Here is a 13,507-nt window from a genome sequence, read left to right as displayed (position 1 = left end):
ACCAGTCCCATGAGGCATTGCAGGGCTGACAGTTACAAGCATGACTCCCACAGGCAGAGGCATGATGGGACTTGTAGTTTCACAACAGTTGGAGGGCCCCTAGACTCCTGCTTTAGATGTACTTAAAATTCTACCCCTTATTTTGTTATGTCCAGTCCCAATCTTTCAACAACAAGATTGCAGAGCCCTAATAGGCAGTGCATGCTTTTTTTTTTCTTTTAAATATTTTTGTTAATTGGAGGAAATTTATATTGCCTATTTGGATTCATGCCTTGTCTGTGGAAGGTGGGATTCTTAGAAAAGATGTTTTAATCCTGCTCTAGGCATGACCTCTGTAGTCCTGTTTAGGCACATGTTTCTCTGGATGGTACACAGCAGGACTTGCATTTACAGCCCATTTTCTGTTTCAGTACATTATATTACATACATCAGAGGGGTTTAAAATAGTATGTGATAAATGATTATCCCATTTTTATATTTGTAATCCTCCCACAGGAAAAACTCCCATATTCTGCATTATATTGTAGATTAAGACTGAGAGACCGTGTTAGAGCAGTAGTCTCTACAGTGATCTGACATGCCTCCTGCTAAGTCGCAGCACAGCTCTGCAATTTGCAAAGCTCACTCTCCCTGCAGGTTGCAGTGCTATAGGTGCAGCAGTCTTTATCTACAGCATATTGCCATTGTTTTCTGCTGGGGCCTGGGGAAGGATTACACTTAAAGCAGAACTTTACAACAACTTGATAAAAAAAAAATAATGTTCTTTAGCGAGAAACATACATTCCAAATTAATTATTGTGCTATCAAAATTAATGTGTGCTGTAAAATGCCTCCAGCATTGTTCCTGTTATTTCCTTCTTGCTGGAGGCTGCCATTTTTTTGAATCCCAGAGCCCAGCAGTAAATATTTAGGCTGTCAGCAGAGCAGCCTCTACATTTTCAGCACAATGGAAAAAAAGAGCAACTGAGCATGTCCAGAGCACGGGGAGACTTGTGTATTACTGGATGTTAAACAGTATAGGTACTTATTTTTAATGTTTTACATATCTGCAAAAGGGGCCAGGCTGAAGTGGTTTAGCTGGACTTGGCGTTACTAAACCCAGAACCTGCATTCACTATATCTGGTCTCCCACAGTACACAGAACATAGAAATGCAATTATTTTAGTAAATATTAACTTTTAAATACCCTTTCTCATCAGCAGTATATAGGTATACAGGTTGGGGCTCTGTGTCTGAATGGATACACAGAGCTTTGACTTGGCTTGGGTGCCCCCATAGCAAGCTGCTGGCTGAGGGGTACTTAAAGGAGGGAGGGGCCAGGAGCAGAGAACAGGGACCCGAGAAGAGGAGGATCCAGGCTGCTCTGTACAAAACCAATTGCACAGAGGAGGTAAGTATAACCTGTTTAAAAAATAAAAATAAAAAAAAAATAACGAGCCTTTACAATCACTTTAACCCCCCTAGTGGTAATCCCGAGTCTGGCTCGGGTTGGGATTTCACTAACCGGAGCGGTAACCCCAAGCCAGACTCGGGATCGTTTCGCTAGATACAGGGAGGACACAGGGAGAGTTACTCACCTTGTCCCCTGGATCCAGCGATGTCCGCCGCGCTGTGTGATCGAGCTGTCCTCCGCTCGATTCACAGTGCCGAATGCCGCCGAGCTCCGTTCCCTGCGACGTTATGGTGCACGGGAGCGGAGAATGGCGGCAAATTCAAAAAAGTAAAAAGACACAAAACACACACAGCACTGTAATCTTACAGATTACCGTGCTGTATTAAAAATTACACACCCCCTTTGTCCCTAGTGGTCTGTGCAGTGCCCTGCATGCACTTTTATATTATAAATACTGTTTTTTTCTGCATGGAATTTGGAGATTGTCCATAGCAACCAAAACGTGTCCCTTTTTCAGTGTTTTAGGATTTGATTACATTATTGAATAATTTTTATTATTCTTTATTATATTATAAACTTTATCATACCCGGGATGTCTGCTAGACTCTGGTTTGAACAGATTTAAGAGAGTTATTCCTAAGAATTACAGGACTACAAAATTAAAATGCCACATTTCCATGCAAAATAATTGTACCGCTTTCAGCACCTAAAACCGGACTGAATCATACCGCCAGGGAGGTTAAAGTGTGCTCGGTTTTTTTTTTTTCTTTTTGTTTTGTTTCTTAAAACATGTTATACTTACCTCCTCTGTGCAGTTGGTATGCTAAATTTCTCAGTGCGTTATGATATACTTTATAGCAGGGATATGCAGTTAGCGGACCTCCAGCTGTTGCAAAACTACAAGTCCCATCATGCCACTGTTTCTGGGTGTCATGCATGTGGCTGTCAGTCTTGCTATGCCTTATGGGACTTGTAGTTCTGCAACAGCTGGAGGTCCGCTAATTGCATATCCCTGCTTTATAGTAACATCCATTATAATGTTGTTGGGCATCACACACACCGCTGCTCCTAAACTGACGATTTTGTGTCTCTTGGCTTTTTTTTTTTTTGCCTAAGCCCCGGAAGGCACCTCAGTAAAATCCTTTGTGTCCATACACTCATAGATTTTATAGGCATTTAGAAACAACAGAGTTTGGAGGAAGCCAAAGCTCCTTCTCAGTTAAACCCATCTAGCACTAGGCGCATTTAGTGCTTGAGCGGTTATTTCAGAATAGATTTCAATTCTGGATAGTTAACTAAATACCCAAACACTACTGAACAGGTCTACACACGTTTAAAAAATGCAGCTTAGGTGCGTTTTTCACGCTGATCTTCTCCTGTCAGGATAAACAGCGTTTACAATAAACCAATGCACGTGAGGTCTTTAAGAAAGTTTTCTAAATACATTTTTTTGTAGTTCGTAAAGCAGCCATGTGACCATTGTAACTTTTATTATCCATGGGTAGTGAGGGTTTGGGTGAAGACTACTTTGCTTACCCAGATAAAACAGTGCCCTCCTCTTTGTTGCCCATTGTTTTGCTGTATTGCGGTTTTCTGTACAGGATCCACTGCCACTCAGTGTGGAAGAGCAAGGCAATGGGCAGTCTTTTTGTAAGCTGAATTACATCTTTCAATACTACTCCGGGTCTGACCCTGTAGGATGGCATTGACAGAATACAGCAGGAAACTGTGAAATGGGAAAGGAGATTGGGAAGATCACCAGGTAGTTCTTCATCTTTGAAAGCTAAAGCTCACGCATAATAAGGATATCATGTTGTAAAGCACTGCACAAACTGTTGGCCCGATGTAAATCCTAATATAAAAGTTTTAAAGGGAAAAGTGACTTTTTTTTGTGCAATAACATTCTATTTTGAACCCATCCTGATTTCACCTAAAAAAACAAACAAAAAAACAATAAGTGGGCTTATAGATGATGCAAGAAGACGACCAATAAATTAAGAAAATTAATCACAATAATTTTAACAAATCCTAATCTAATCTCTTTCTTTCTTTTTTTTTTCCTGGCAAGTGGAGCCTACTATGTCTGAATTCTAACTATTTTCCTGCTTAATTTAGGATGAATACGATTATAGCAGCAAGAGTTTTGAAGAACAGAGCCTTACCATGGAGAGCAGCGATACCATAGAGGGCGAGAACATGGGAGGTTGGTGGCCTGAATTCGGTTCTCCTAACTCAGGTGTGACCCCACTAGACAGTTTATTGCCCTCTTGTCTGTCCCACCCAGCAGACAAGGGCCGGAGCATGCACTGCGTCACCTCATGCCTTTTTTTGTCCACTCCTTTTTTGGTTTGGGTTTTTTTTTTTTTTGTAAACTAACAGCTCGTTGAGTATTGGTTCCTAACATTTTAAAGGGACACTATCTCTAGAATAAGGAAACATTTGGCAGTACTACACATACAAAAATACATATTTTAGTGAAAAGTATATTTTTCTTTAGTGCAGATCAGATTTGATAAAGAAAATCAAATGTTTTAGGAATTTGTTAATAACATAGATGTTTAGATATGAAAGCTAGGTTTAGTGGCTAGGCCCTCCATGCATTTCTGCTTGTAGTAATTCTTCCAGTGGTATGTTACTTCAGTAAAACCAAGTGTTTTTAGATGTGTAGTGTTAAATTAGATAGGATTCCTCCATTCTGAGTCCTTGAGAGATAGATACACCAGGGTTGATAAATTCATCCAGCAACTCTCAGATCAAAGGTCAGATCATTGCTTTAGACTAAAGCTGTCCATATGCTGATCATATTCTGCCAGTTCAGTAGGGACTGGTCAAATTTAGGTCAATGTGTGGCAGCCCCTGCTCCGACAGAAGTCGATCAAATGTTTGGCTTCTCTCGAGCAGGGATGGCCACGTATTGGGGGGCACTCCTCATCCACCTCATGTGTGTCGATGGAGGAATCTGTTAATTTTATTTATTTCTTCTTTCTTTTACTCAGCTACTACCTAAATGGGAAAAAAACAAACCACTTATGTGCAACTTTACCATTTCATTAGCTTAAAATAATATGCCTGATTGTGAGCTGAAATTAATGCCTTAAAGTGTTTCCAATGGCAGAAGTTTTTTTTTTTTTTTTTTTTTCTTGATGCTTTAAGGTAAAAAAAACCTTCTGGGTGCAGCAGTTCCTTCCCCCAGCCCCACTTATACTTTCCTGAGCCCCATCTCGATCCAGCGATGTGCATGAGAGCAGTGGCTCTCCTGGATCTCTGTCTCCTCATTGGCTTACATAACAGTGGAAGCCATTGGCTCCTGCTGCGGTCAATCACAGCCAGTAAGCCAATTAGGAGAGTGGGAGGTGGGGCCAAGCCACGCTCCATGTCTGAATGACAATGTCCATTCACAGGGAGCACACCTGCTCGAATGCCCCCCGTGACAAGCTGCTTGTTAGTGGGGTGCACTCAGCAGGGGGGAGCCAGGATCACCGGTGTGGTACCCAAAAAGAAGAGGATTGGGGGCTGCTCTGTGCAAAACCATTGCACAGAGCCGGTAAGTATAACATGTATGTTATTTGTTTTTAAATATAAACCTTTAGAACCAGTTTAAAGCAAAGTGCAATGTAATCTAGTATAATACTACGTAAACATTTTCTACATATGCTATAAGTGTACATATAAAAAAAACTAAAAAAAACATATGCAGTACATCTCTAGAATATATGCATATGTCTGCATGTTTAATCCTTTAAAAAATGTTGCAGGTACAGAAAATACATGTTTATTTTTTTTAGTAATCCAGTGAGCTCCTCAATTCTTGTTTGAAAGGACAACACAATGGGGGTTATTTACGAAAGGAAAATCCACTTTGAACTACAAGTGCACTTGAAAGTGCGCTCGCTGTAGATCTGAGGGGGACATGCAAGGAAAATAAACAGCATTTTAGCTTGCACATGATTGGATGATAAAATCAGCAGAGCTTCCCCTCATTTCAGATCTTCATCTCAGATCTACAGCAACTGCACTTCCAAGTGCACTTTTAGTGCAAAGTGGATTTTCCTTTCGTAAATAACCCCCAGTGCCTCTACCTCACTAAATTCCCAAAAAGGGTTGTCACGGCAATTCAAGGGTTGGTGGATTGGGAAGGTTAAGCAGGCAGAGCTGATAAACCTGGTTGGGATTTCAGTGCAGCGGGAGATACTGTGGTGTCCGCTCAAACAATAAGTTAGGTGCTCGCTGGATTCTGGTGGGTCATCGGCTATGTCTGTGTACTAGCCACATTAAAAATAAAAAATGTGCATGCATTGCAGAGCTGTACTACAAATGTTTCTATGACATACATTTTAAGGCTGGGTTCACACTGCTGTGGCTAGGAGACCCGGATGTGATTCGCACCGCACTGCAGTGCAAATCACATGCGATCTCTGTGCGATGCGAGTTCAGCCATACAGATAGTATGGCTGAATTCGCATTGCATCCGCACCAAACTCGCACAGGACCCTTTTTTTGGTCCGTAGCAGAATCGGATCGCATGGGTGTTCACACCATGCGATCCGATTCCTGTCCGAGTTTGCAGATCGCACTTCGATATGCGAACTGATCTGGGGGTGTCATTAACATTTCACTGACACTCCCAGCCGTTCGCATAGGGCAGTGTGAACTGCCGCCGGGAGGCATGCGATGCGGGAACCCGCCGTGGATTCGCGGCGTTCCCGCATCGCCCCAGTGTGAACCCAGCCTTAGTCACACAAGAGTTGTTTGTACTGCCAGGGAAGAAGGTCCTCAGTACTCGATTATGATTTAGTTCCCACAAAGTATGATGTCACATAGTTAAATTAAAAGAAGACAAATGTCTATTGAGTTCAACTAATAGAAAAAATATAAATACATTGAAAACCTCCGTAAACAGAACCCCATATCCACGTTGATTAAGAAGGTGAAAAACAATATAAAGCTTCGTGTTTTTTTTTTTTTTTTTTTTTTTGCAACATGGCAAAAAAATGCTTCCTGATCAACAATCCTGGATATGCACTGGATCAATAATCACTGGTGTTCTTGCTTATAAATTTACATAATTTATAAGTATTATTATACAGGATTTATATAGCACTGACAGTTTGCATGGCACTTTACAACATTAGGGCAGACAGTACAATTACAATACAATTCAAGACAGGGGGAATCGGAGAGCCCTGCTCGTTAAGAGCTTACAATCTAGGAATTATACCATTAAGCAGCTGTATGGGAACTGGCTTCTGAATAAACTAATGGGAAATGAAACAGATATAAAATATGCAAAATAGACAATTTTAGACAAACCATAGTACTAATTTTGGTATGAACACTGATGATCGATAGTGTCCCTTTAAACTAGTTTGTTTTGTGAATATGATTTTGCTCATTTGTTCTGTTTTTTCTTTTTCTTTTTTTAATTTTGAGGCATGTGCAAGCTGGATGAACTGCCTAGTTTGGCTCATTGGTATTGTGCAGCATTTCTTGTGGGTCTGGTAATGTTTTGTCTCCACTGTTGTACGCTGTGCTCACTGCTGAATATGTTTCCACTTCTCTGTGTGTCGGTGAAGGTAAAGTACAATTTATTAGGACAGATGGGTAACATTTACGGAGCTGGGAGGTCTAGTCAGATCAAATAATGCCCCCACTCCTGATTTTTATTTTTTTTGTTGTTTTTAAATAGTGTAGAGAAAGGTTAAAACTCCTATGGGGGGTTGGGGGTTTCTCTGTCCCTCTTTCTGTCTTGGAGAAGCAACAGGGAATGAGAGGAAATCGGACATAAGTTACGATAGCCAAACATAGATCAAAATTTTGGCCTGCTCCCCAAGCTGATCAACCTCTGTACAACCACCCTGTCGGATCTTCCCTGCTCATTCAGTGCTGCCAGCTACAGCTGGCAGTACTGATCAGTGTATTCTGATAGTGAGGGGAGTCTCCCCACTATTGCAGTACAATAGCTAAGTGGGGAGGATTGGATCGGGGGGAATCAAGTACTCATCTATGGGGGCTTGCTTAGGGTAAAGCTGGCCATAGATTACGTGACGGGTATGCATGGGTTGCAGGACAGAAGATCGCTTGATTTTCCCATCAACACAATCAGTGCTGTTTGGGGAATCCCATCCCTACGGAGCTCTTGTGTTCTCCCCGTGGGGAGCCATCCCTGCTTGGAAAGCACAGTAATTACTGCTAGCAGCTATAGCTGCTGGCAGTAATCGCATGCTAATAATCCAACATGCTGCTTGTACCCAAATCATTCAATGGTATAACTAGGGTATAATCAGCCTGCCCAATCGATAGATCGGATCTGTGCCAGTCCCTGCTGAACCGGCCGAGATTCAATCCATCTATGGTCGGCTTAAGTTCATCTATTGGTGTTTGCTAAATAAATGCGTGTCCTGATTAATGATTTACCCAAATTTTGGCCTTTACATACCATTTAAAGGCACATTCTAGTTCAGGCAGAACACAGGAGTCACAGCCCCACATAATGCACAAATCAGGGATGACATTTATGGGGTGCTGGATAATATTTATCTGATAAATCACCAGGAACTAGCAGTAAAGCAAATAAAAATACAAGCAGAGCTCAGTTAACAGCTTTATACTAGAAGAAAGACAATACCTAATACACATGTAGTAATGCTCAATGTCAATTTCTATATTGTGGCAGCCATTAAACCACATAAATACTTATTAGTGCGCCTACCATTTACTTCAAAGGACCTGCATAACACACAATAAATGAAACCTATCATGGTAGACCTATGACTGCCATTGTTCAGTTTGTTATGAATATACTAGTTACTGTGCTATGTCTGGTCGCAGACCAAGCATGCAGGAAATGAAAGTCAGAATAATGCTGGGATTCTTTGTATGCTCTGGAGCTCATTTACTAACAGAGAGAGGATTTTTCTATCCCCTGTTTGGTATACTTCACAGTACTCTCGTTATAACACAGCCAGCCCATTCCTAAAAGGCGGGCCATTATATACAGCTTGCAGAAAAGAGAAAAACCTTGTGATTGGAGGAGGAACTGTTCATGTGTGCTGCCAAAAAAAAAGGATCAGCTTTTGGTTTTTGGCCGTCCTGAGGTGCATTGGGAGCTCATTTAAAATAAAGGGCACATTAAGGTTCATTGTAATACTGCATTTAACATGCGTGTCTTACCTCACTGCACAAGTGCAAGAGAGTGAGATTTCTACTTTAATATTTTATGAAATGCATTTGAACACAACTTTCAAAAAAAAGAAATGGAAATGATGCAGAAGTTCACAATATTTTAATATATTTTCAGTTCTCACTGTATTTAAGCAATTTATTCTATATATTGTAAGTCACGTCATACTTTTCTGTGCATGCTTATGTAATTGCTGTTCAGTTTGCTTTGCAAATATGCGGCTGTAAGTTTTTTATTGGCTTTCTAAACTTTGGTTCTTATGAGTTGCAAGCTTTATTTTAATGTAATACTTTATATTAACATATTAATTGATGGAAAGGATTGTAGCTTTGTGAACGACTCCATGTCTCCGATGCCGATGCACTGCTTTCAGATTCTGGTCCACGTGAATGCTGAAACTTGTGCCATGCATCTCTATCTGTTGGGAGTCAAGGCCATCGTAGTGGGGAGATCAGTCGCTTGTGGAGAACAATAAAAACTTGTCTTGTGAGAATTGCACAAACTGCCATTGCTGACATTTCCTTTTAAAAAAAATGCAAGCTTGTATGCAAAGCAAATGGCTTCCGTGTGAATTGCTAAATCAACACAAGCATGCAGATCAGAAATTTGGAAATTATTGGCTACATGTTTGTTCCGATTTAAGGAGCCACAAGTGCCCGGGGGGGGGGGGGGGGGGTGCTCCTGAAAAGGATCAGGGCTGCTCTGTGCAAAACCATTGCACAGAGCAGGTAACTATGATGTTTATTTTTTTTAATAAAAAATAAATTGAAGCTTTAACAACACTTTAAAGCCCCCCTCCCCTTTTACTTCTCTGAGCCAGATCTCGATCCACCACTGTGCATGAGAGCAGAGGCTCTCTCAGCTCTTTCCCTCCTCATTGGCTCAGACACAGCAGCGGGGAGCCATTGGCTTCTACTGCTGTTAATCAAAGTCGGTGATGAGGGGCGTGGCCAAGACGCGCTCTGTGTGTCTTATGGACACACAGAGCGGGGCTCGGAAGGGAACGCACACAAGTGCCTTTATCAAAAGCGTCTTGCTATGGGGTCGCTCTGCGGAAGTAAGGGGAGGAGCCAGAAGCGGCAGCGAGGCCCCTGAGAAGAGGGTCGGGGCTACTCTGCAAAACCATTGCAAAGAGCAGGTAAGCATAGCCTGTTTATTTTAATTTAAAACAGAATACAAAGCTTCACAATCACTTAAAGAGAACCAGTAGTTCAGTAATAAACAACATTGTGGAGAAGCAGTAGTTTTGGGGTTCATCTAGCTGTGTGCGCTGGTTCACCATCAAAGTGTGTTGTATTTCCAACTAGTACATTACTAAAATTAATTTTATGAGAAAGATACAGAAAATGTTGGACTAACCAACGTTGTAGTGTTTTCAGTGAAATAGATAAATAAAAAAAAAAGATGCAGGAACTGTTCTGAGGGAATATCTCTGTGCTTTGAATATATCTGTTACTTTCTGCTATTACTTTCTGCTGTGTCTCTAGGACAGGAAATTAAGGGAAATCTTAAACTCTGATGTTGCACATGCAATGACGGTTGAGTACTTGTATGCAAATTTTTTTCCCTCTAAATTCTTCAGGGTTGCGTGCTGTTGTGGAAGAGCTAGAGCTGGAAAGAAACCAGCTTCAGGAGCAGATCATGACACTGGAGGAGCGATGCCAGGAGCTAGAGGACAGACTACAGCTGCAGCTTCGTATTGAATCTTTACAGGTATGTTTTTGTAGCAATCATGCACATGGGGTGCACAATGGAGGTTGTGATATGTGTAATCTGGAGCATGATGCACCTTGATTTTATCCACACTGAGAATGAGCTTGTTTTGGCCTACTGTTGCATCATTGTGTAGTTCACCACTTTTAGCTTAAAGTATACCTTAAGGCAATTTTTTGGATAGAGTAGAGGGGGATTACAATGCTTGTCGGGTTTTATTGCGGTCTGTGCCCGTTAGAGGTTCGTCCCCTCTATTTGTCCAAGAAACGTGAATGTAAAGAACAATCCTAAGTTTTGGGTTGTCCCAAGAACAGTAAAAAAGGGCAATGTTCCAATAGGGACACTAGTTCTGGGGTCCCCAAGGAATTCTCTTAATTTGCAGGGATTTTCTCTCACTTCCTGTTTGGCTATGGGACAAGAAGTGAAGGAAAATCTCTAATGGGACACAGATGGCGAAAAAAAAAAAAATCTGTCAGAGGTTATAACACTCCCTTTTCTCTATCCAAAAGAAGAAGAAAAAAAGTTTTGCCTATAGCTCTACTTTAAGTATGAAGTCCTTCGATACCTGCCTTTCCTCTAATAGAGGTGACCAATCACTTAGCTGAGCTTTCTGCCTCATTTTCTTTGTCTTGTAATCGCGCCTTTTAATACAGGTAACATTTGATGTAGATGAAGAGACGCTTCCCTTCTCCAAGGTGTGTGTTTGGTGTATAGGGTGAAAGTAACACCATATGATCTGTGTGTGTCCCACTTATTTCGTATGCACTGTTTCCATAGACACTTCATGGCCAAGAGTTTGTGGGCCCTTCACCACTCACATCTACATGATAGGAACAAAAGTATGTGGAAGCCCCTCCAAATTACTAAATTTAGTTGTTTCCAATGAAGGGTACTCTTAATTCTAAAGCATACAGAGAGAATTGTACATTTTCACCCTTGTGGCAGCAGGAAGGCCCTTTTTCTGTTCCACTTTGAATGTATCCCTGTGTACGAAGCCAGGTCAATAAGGATATGGTTTGGCAAGTTTTTTGTTTTTTTTTGGGGAGGAACTGGAGTGGACTGCAAAGAGTCATAACCTCAACCCTACTGAACACTTCTTAAATGAACGGTAACACCAAATACAAGCCAAGTCATGATTTCCAAAATCAGTGCCTGACTTCAAAAATGGTGTATTGGATGCATAGTAACAAATTCCAACAAGAACACTTCAAAATCTCGTGGAACATAGTAGACTGGTAGAGGTGGTGAAGAGAGAGCTCTATAATAATGCGGAACTACACTGCATCTGAGCACCGCAAAGCAAAAATGCTGTTTAATACATTTTTAATATTCAAAGCAAATTCCCCCAAAAATCCATGTCTCCATGCTTTATTTTGGCAAGAAATCACTTTGAAAAACACCCCCCTAGTATTTCTAGACATGGTCATCTTGAGGAAGGGCAGATGATTCATGTAGCAATAACTTTCTGGAATCCATCTGCCCCAAGCATACAAGCAGGAGGGCAAGCTTAGCTGAGAAAACCCCTCCAGAAGACTCCTAGGATGTAATTGAAGACACTTAATAAAAGTAAATATGATACACATTCCTATTTACTAATGCTAGCAGCATAAGGATTAAAAATCATCAATGTTGATTGAGAACATGAAGTTTTAATGTCCGTGGTTTCAAAAAGAGAATGTCCAACAAGCTCATGTAAATGTGATGATCATCAGATCCCCACAAACTTTTGGCCATTGAGTTTTGCTGTGCTTTGCTTCTAACACGTTTGATGCTATCCGTCAAAACAGAGTTTTTGTGACAAGCGGCTTAGATTGGAAAACCCCTCTTTAATCAGACGTGCCTACCATGAAATAAGGTTGTGCTCATAATCTGCTTGATTATTAAAGCCATCAGCACTGTGTATGCGCGAGAAGCATGTGAGAACCTGCAGTAATACACACACACACACACACACAAGCAAAATTTCAACCAAACAGAATTGTTTTGGTGGAGGGGGGCAGAAGAGAAATAAGAAGTTTAGTTGGGCCCCTCCTGGTCTTTATGTACTGGTGCTTGGCCAAACAGCTTACACACACAGCCTGCAAGAGCCCTGCATTGCAACCATGTTCTGCTGATCGTGGGTGCAGTGCTTTCCAGGCTCCCAGTAAAAAGTAAATAAATAAATGCATGTTTTTTTTATTTATTTTTTTACCTGCAAAAAGAGGTGCATTTATAATATATTTTATTTATTTTTTTAAAGGTGAACTCATCCTTTTAAGCTTTGCACCATGGTTGAGCCCCACTGCAAGGTGTAATTTTTTAGGTTTCCTTGAGTTAGGCTTTAAGGACACCCAGGCTGATAAGACCTCATAGGCACAGTTATTTAATCTTGACTTGGAAGATCAAGCAGCTGTTTTCAAAACATTTAACAAACCTTAGGGCCAAATAAAGTACTTTTAGGTCCAGTTTGAGAGAGCTGCCTATAGCCATTAATACATTTTCATCAGTCTTCAGCGGGCTTTTAACAAACGTCAAGCAGCAGACATGCATACAAAGCCAAAATGCGTGTGTGTGCCATATAAAACAGCAAAGGTTATACATGGATAGAATCCTTAAACACAGCTTTGAACTGGCAGTTTAGGCTTTGCTTAACCACTTGCAGACCGGACCATTTTGCTGGTCAAAGACCAGACCACTTTTTGCGATTCGGCACTGCGTCGCTTTAACTGACAATTGCGCGGTCGTGCGACGTGGCTCCCAAACAAAATTGACGTCCTTTTTTCCCACAAATAGAGCTTTCTTTTGGTGGTATTTGATCACCCCTGCGGTTTTTATTTTTTGCGATATAAACAAAAATAGAGCGACAATTTTGAAAAAAACGCATTATTTTTTACTTTTTGTTATAAATATCCCCCAAAAATATATAAAAAAACATTTTTTCCCTCAGTTTAGGCCGATACGTATTCTTCTACATATTTTTGGTAAAAAAAATCGCAATAAGCGATTATTGATTGGTTTGCACAAAAGTTATAGCGTTTACAAAATAGGGATAGTTTTATAGCATTTTTATTAATAATTTTTTATTATTTTTTTTTACTAGTAATGGCGACGATCAGCGATTTTTATTGTGACTGCGACATTGTGGGGGACCCATCGGACATTTTTGACACATTTTTGGGACCATTGTCATTTATACAGTAATCACTGCTATATAAATGCAGTGATTCCTGTGTAAATGACAC

General features: G+C 40.8%; 1 protein-coding gene across 4 annotated transcripts in view; it reads left to right on the top strand.

Moving 5' to 3' along the window:
- Positions 1 to 13,507, top strand: part of LOC143940827 (uncharacterized) — a 150,522-nt gene that overhangs the window by 72,254 nt on the left and 64,761 nt on the right. For 2 of the 4 annotated variants that reach the window (XM_077462624.1, XM_077462607.1), the window contains exons 16-17: positions 3,509 to 3,596; positions 10,156 to 10,286. In XM_077462624.1, coding sequence (XP_077318750.1) covers positions 3,509 to 3,596; positions 10,156 to 10,286 — 219 coding nt within the window. Of the gene's footprint in view, positions 1 to 3,508; positions 3,630 to 10,155; positions 10,287 to 13,507 lie in introns of all 4 variants that reach the window. The other 2 variants (XM_077462615.1, XM_077462598.1) reach the window with 1 other exon arrangement.

Source organism: Lithobates pipiens, unplaced genomic scaffold (assembly GCF_037356315.1).
Source record: "Lithobates pipiens isolate NorthernLeopardFrog02 unplaced genomic scaffold, aLitPip1_a1.2 Scaffold_10, whole genome shotgun sequence".
Lineage (NCBI taxonomy): Eukaryota > Metazoa > Chordata > Amphibia > Anura > Ranidae > Lithobates > Lithobates pipiens.
Note: the sequence above shows the minus strand (reverse complement) of the source record. Positions and strands in the feature narration are given on the sequence as shown.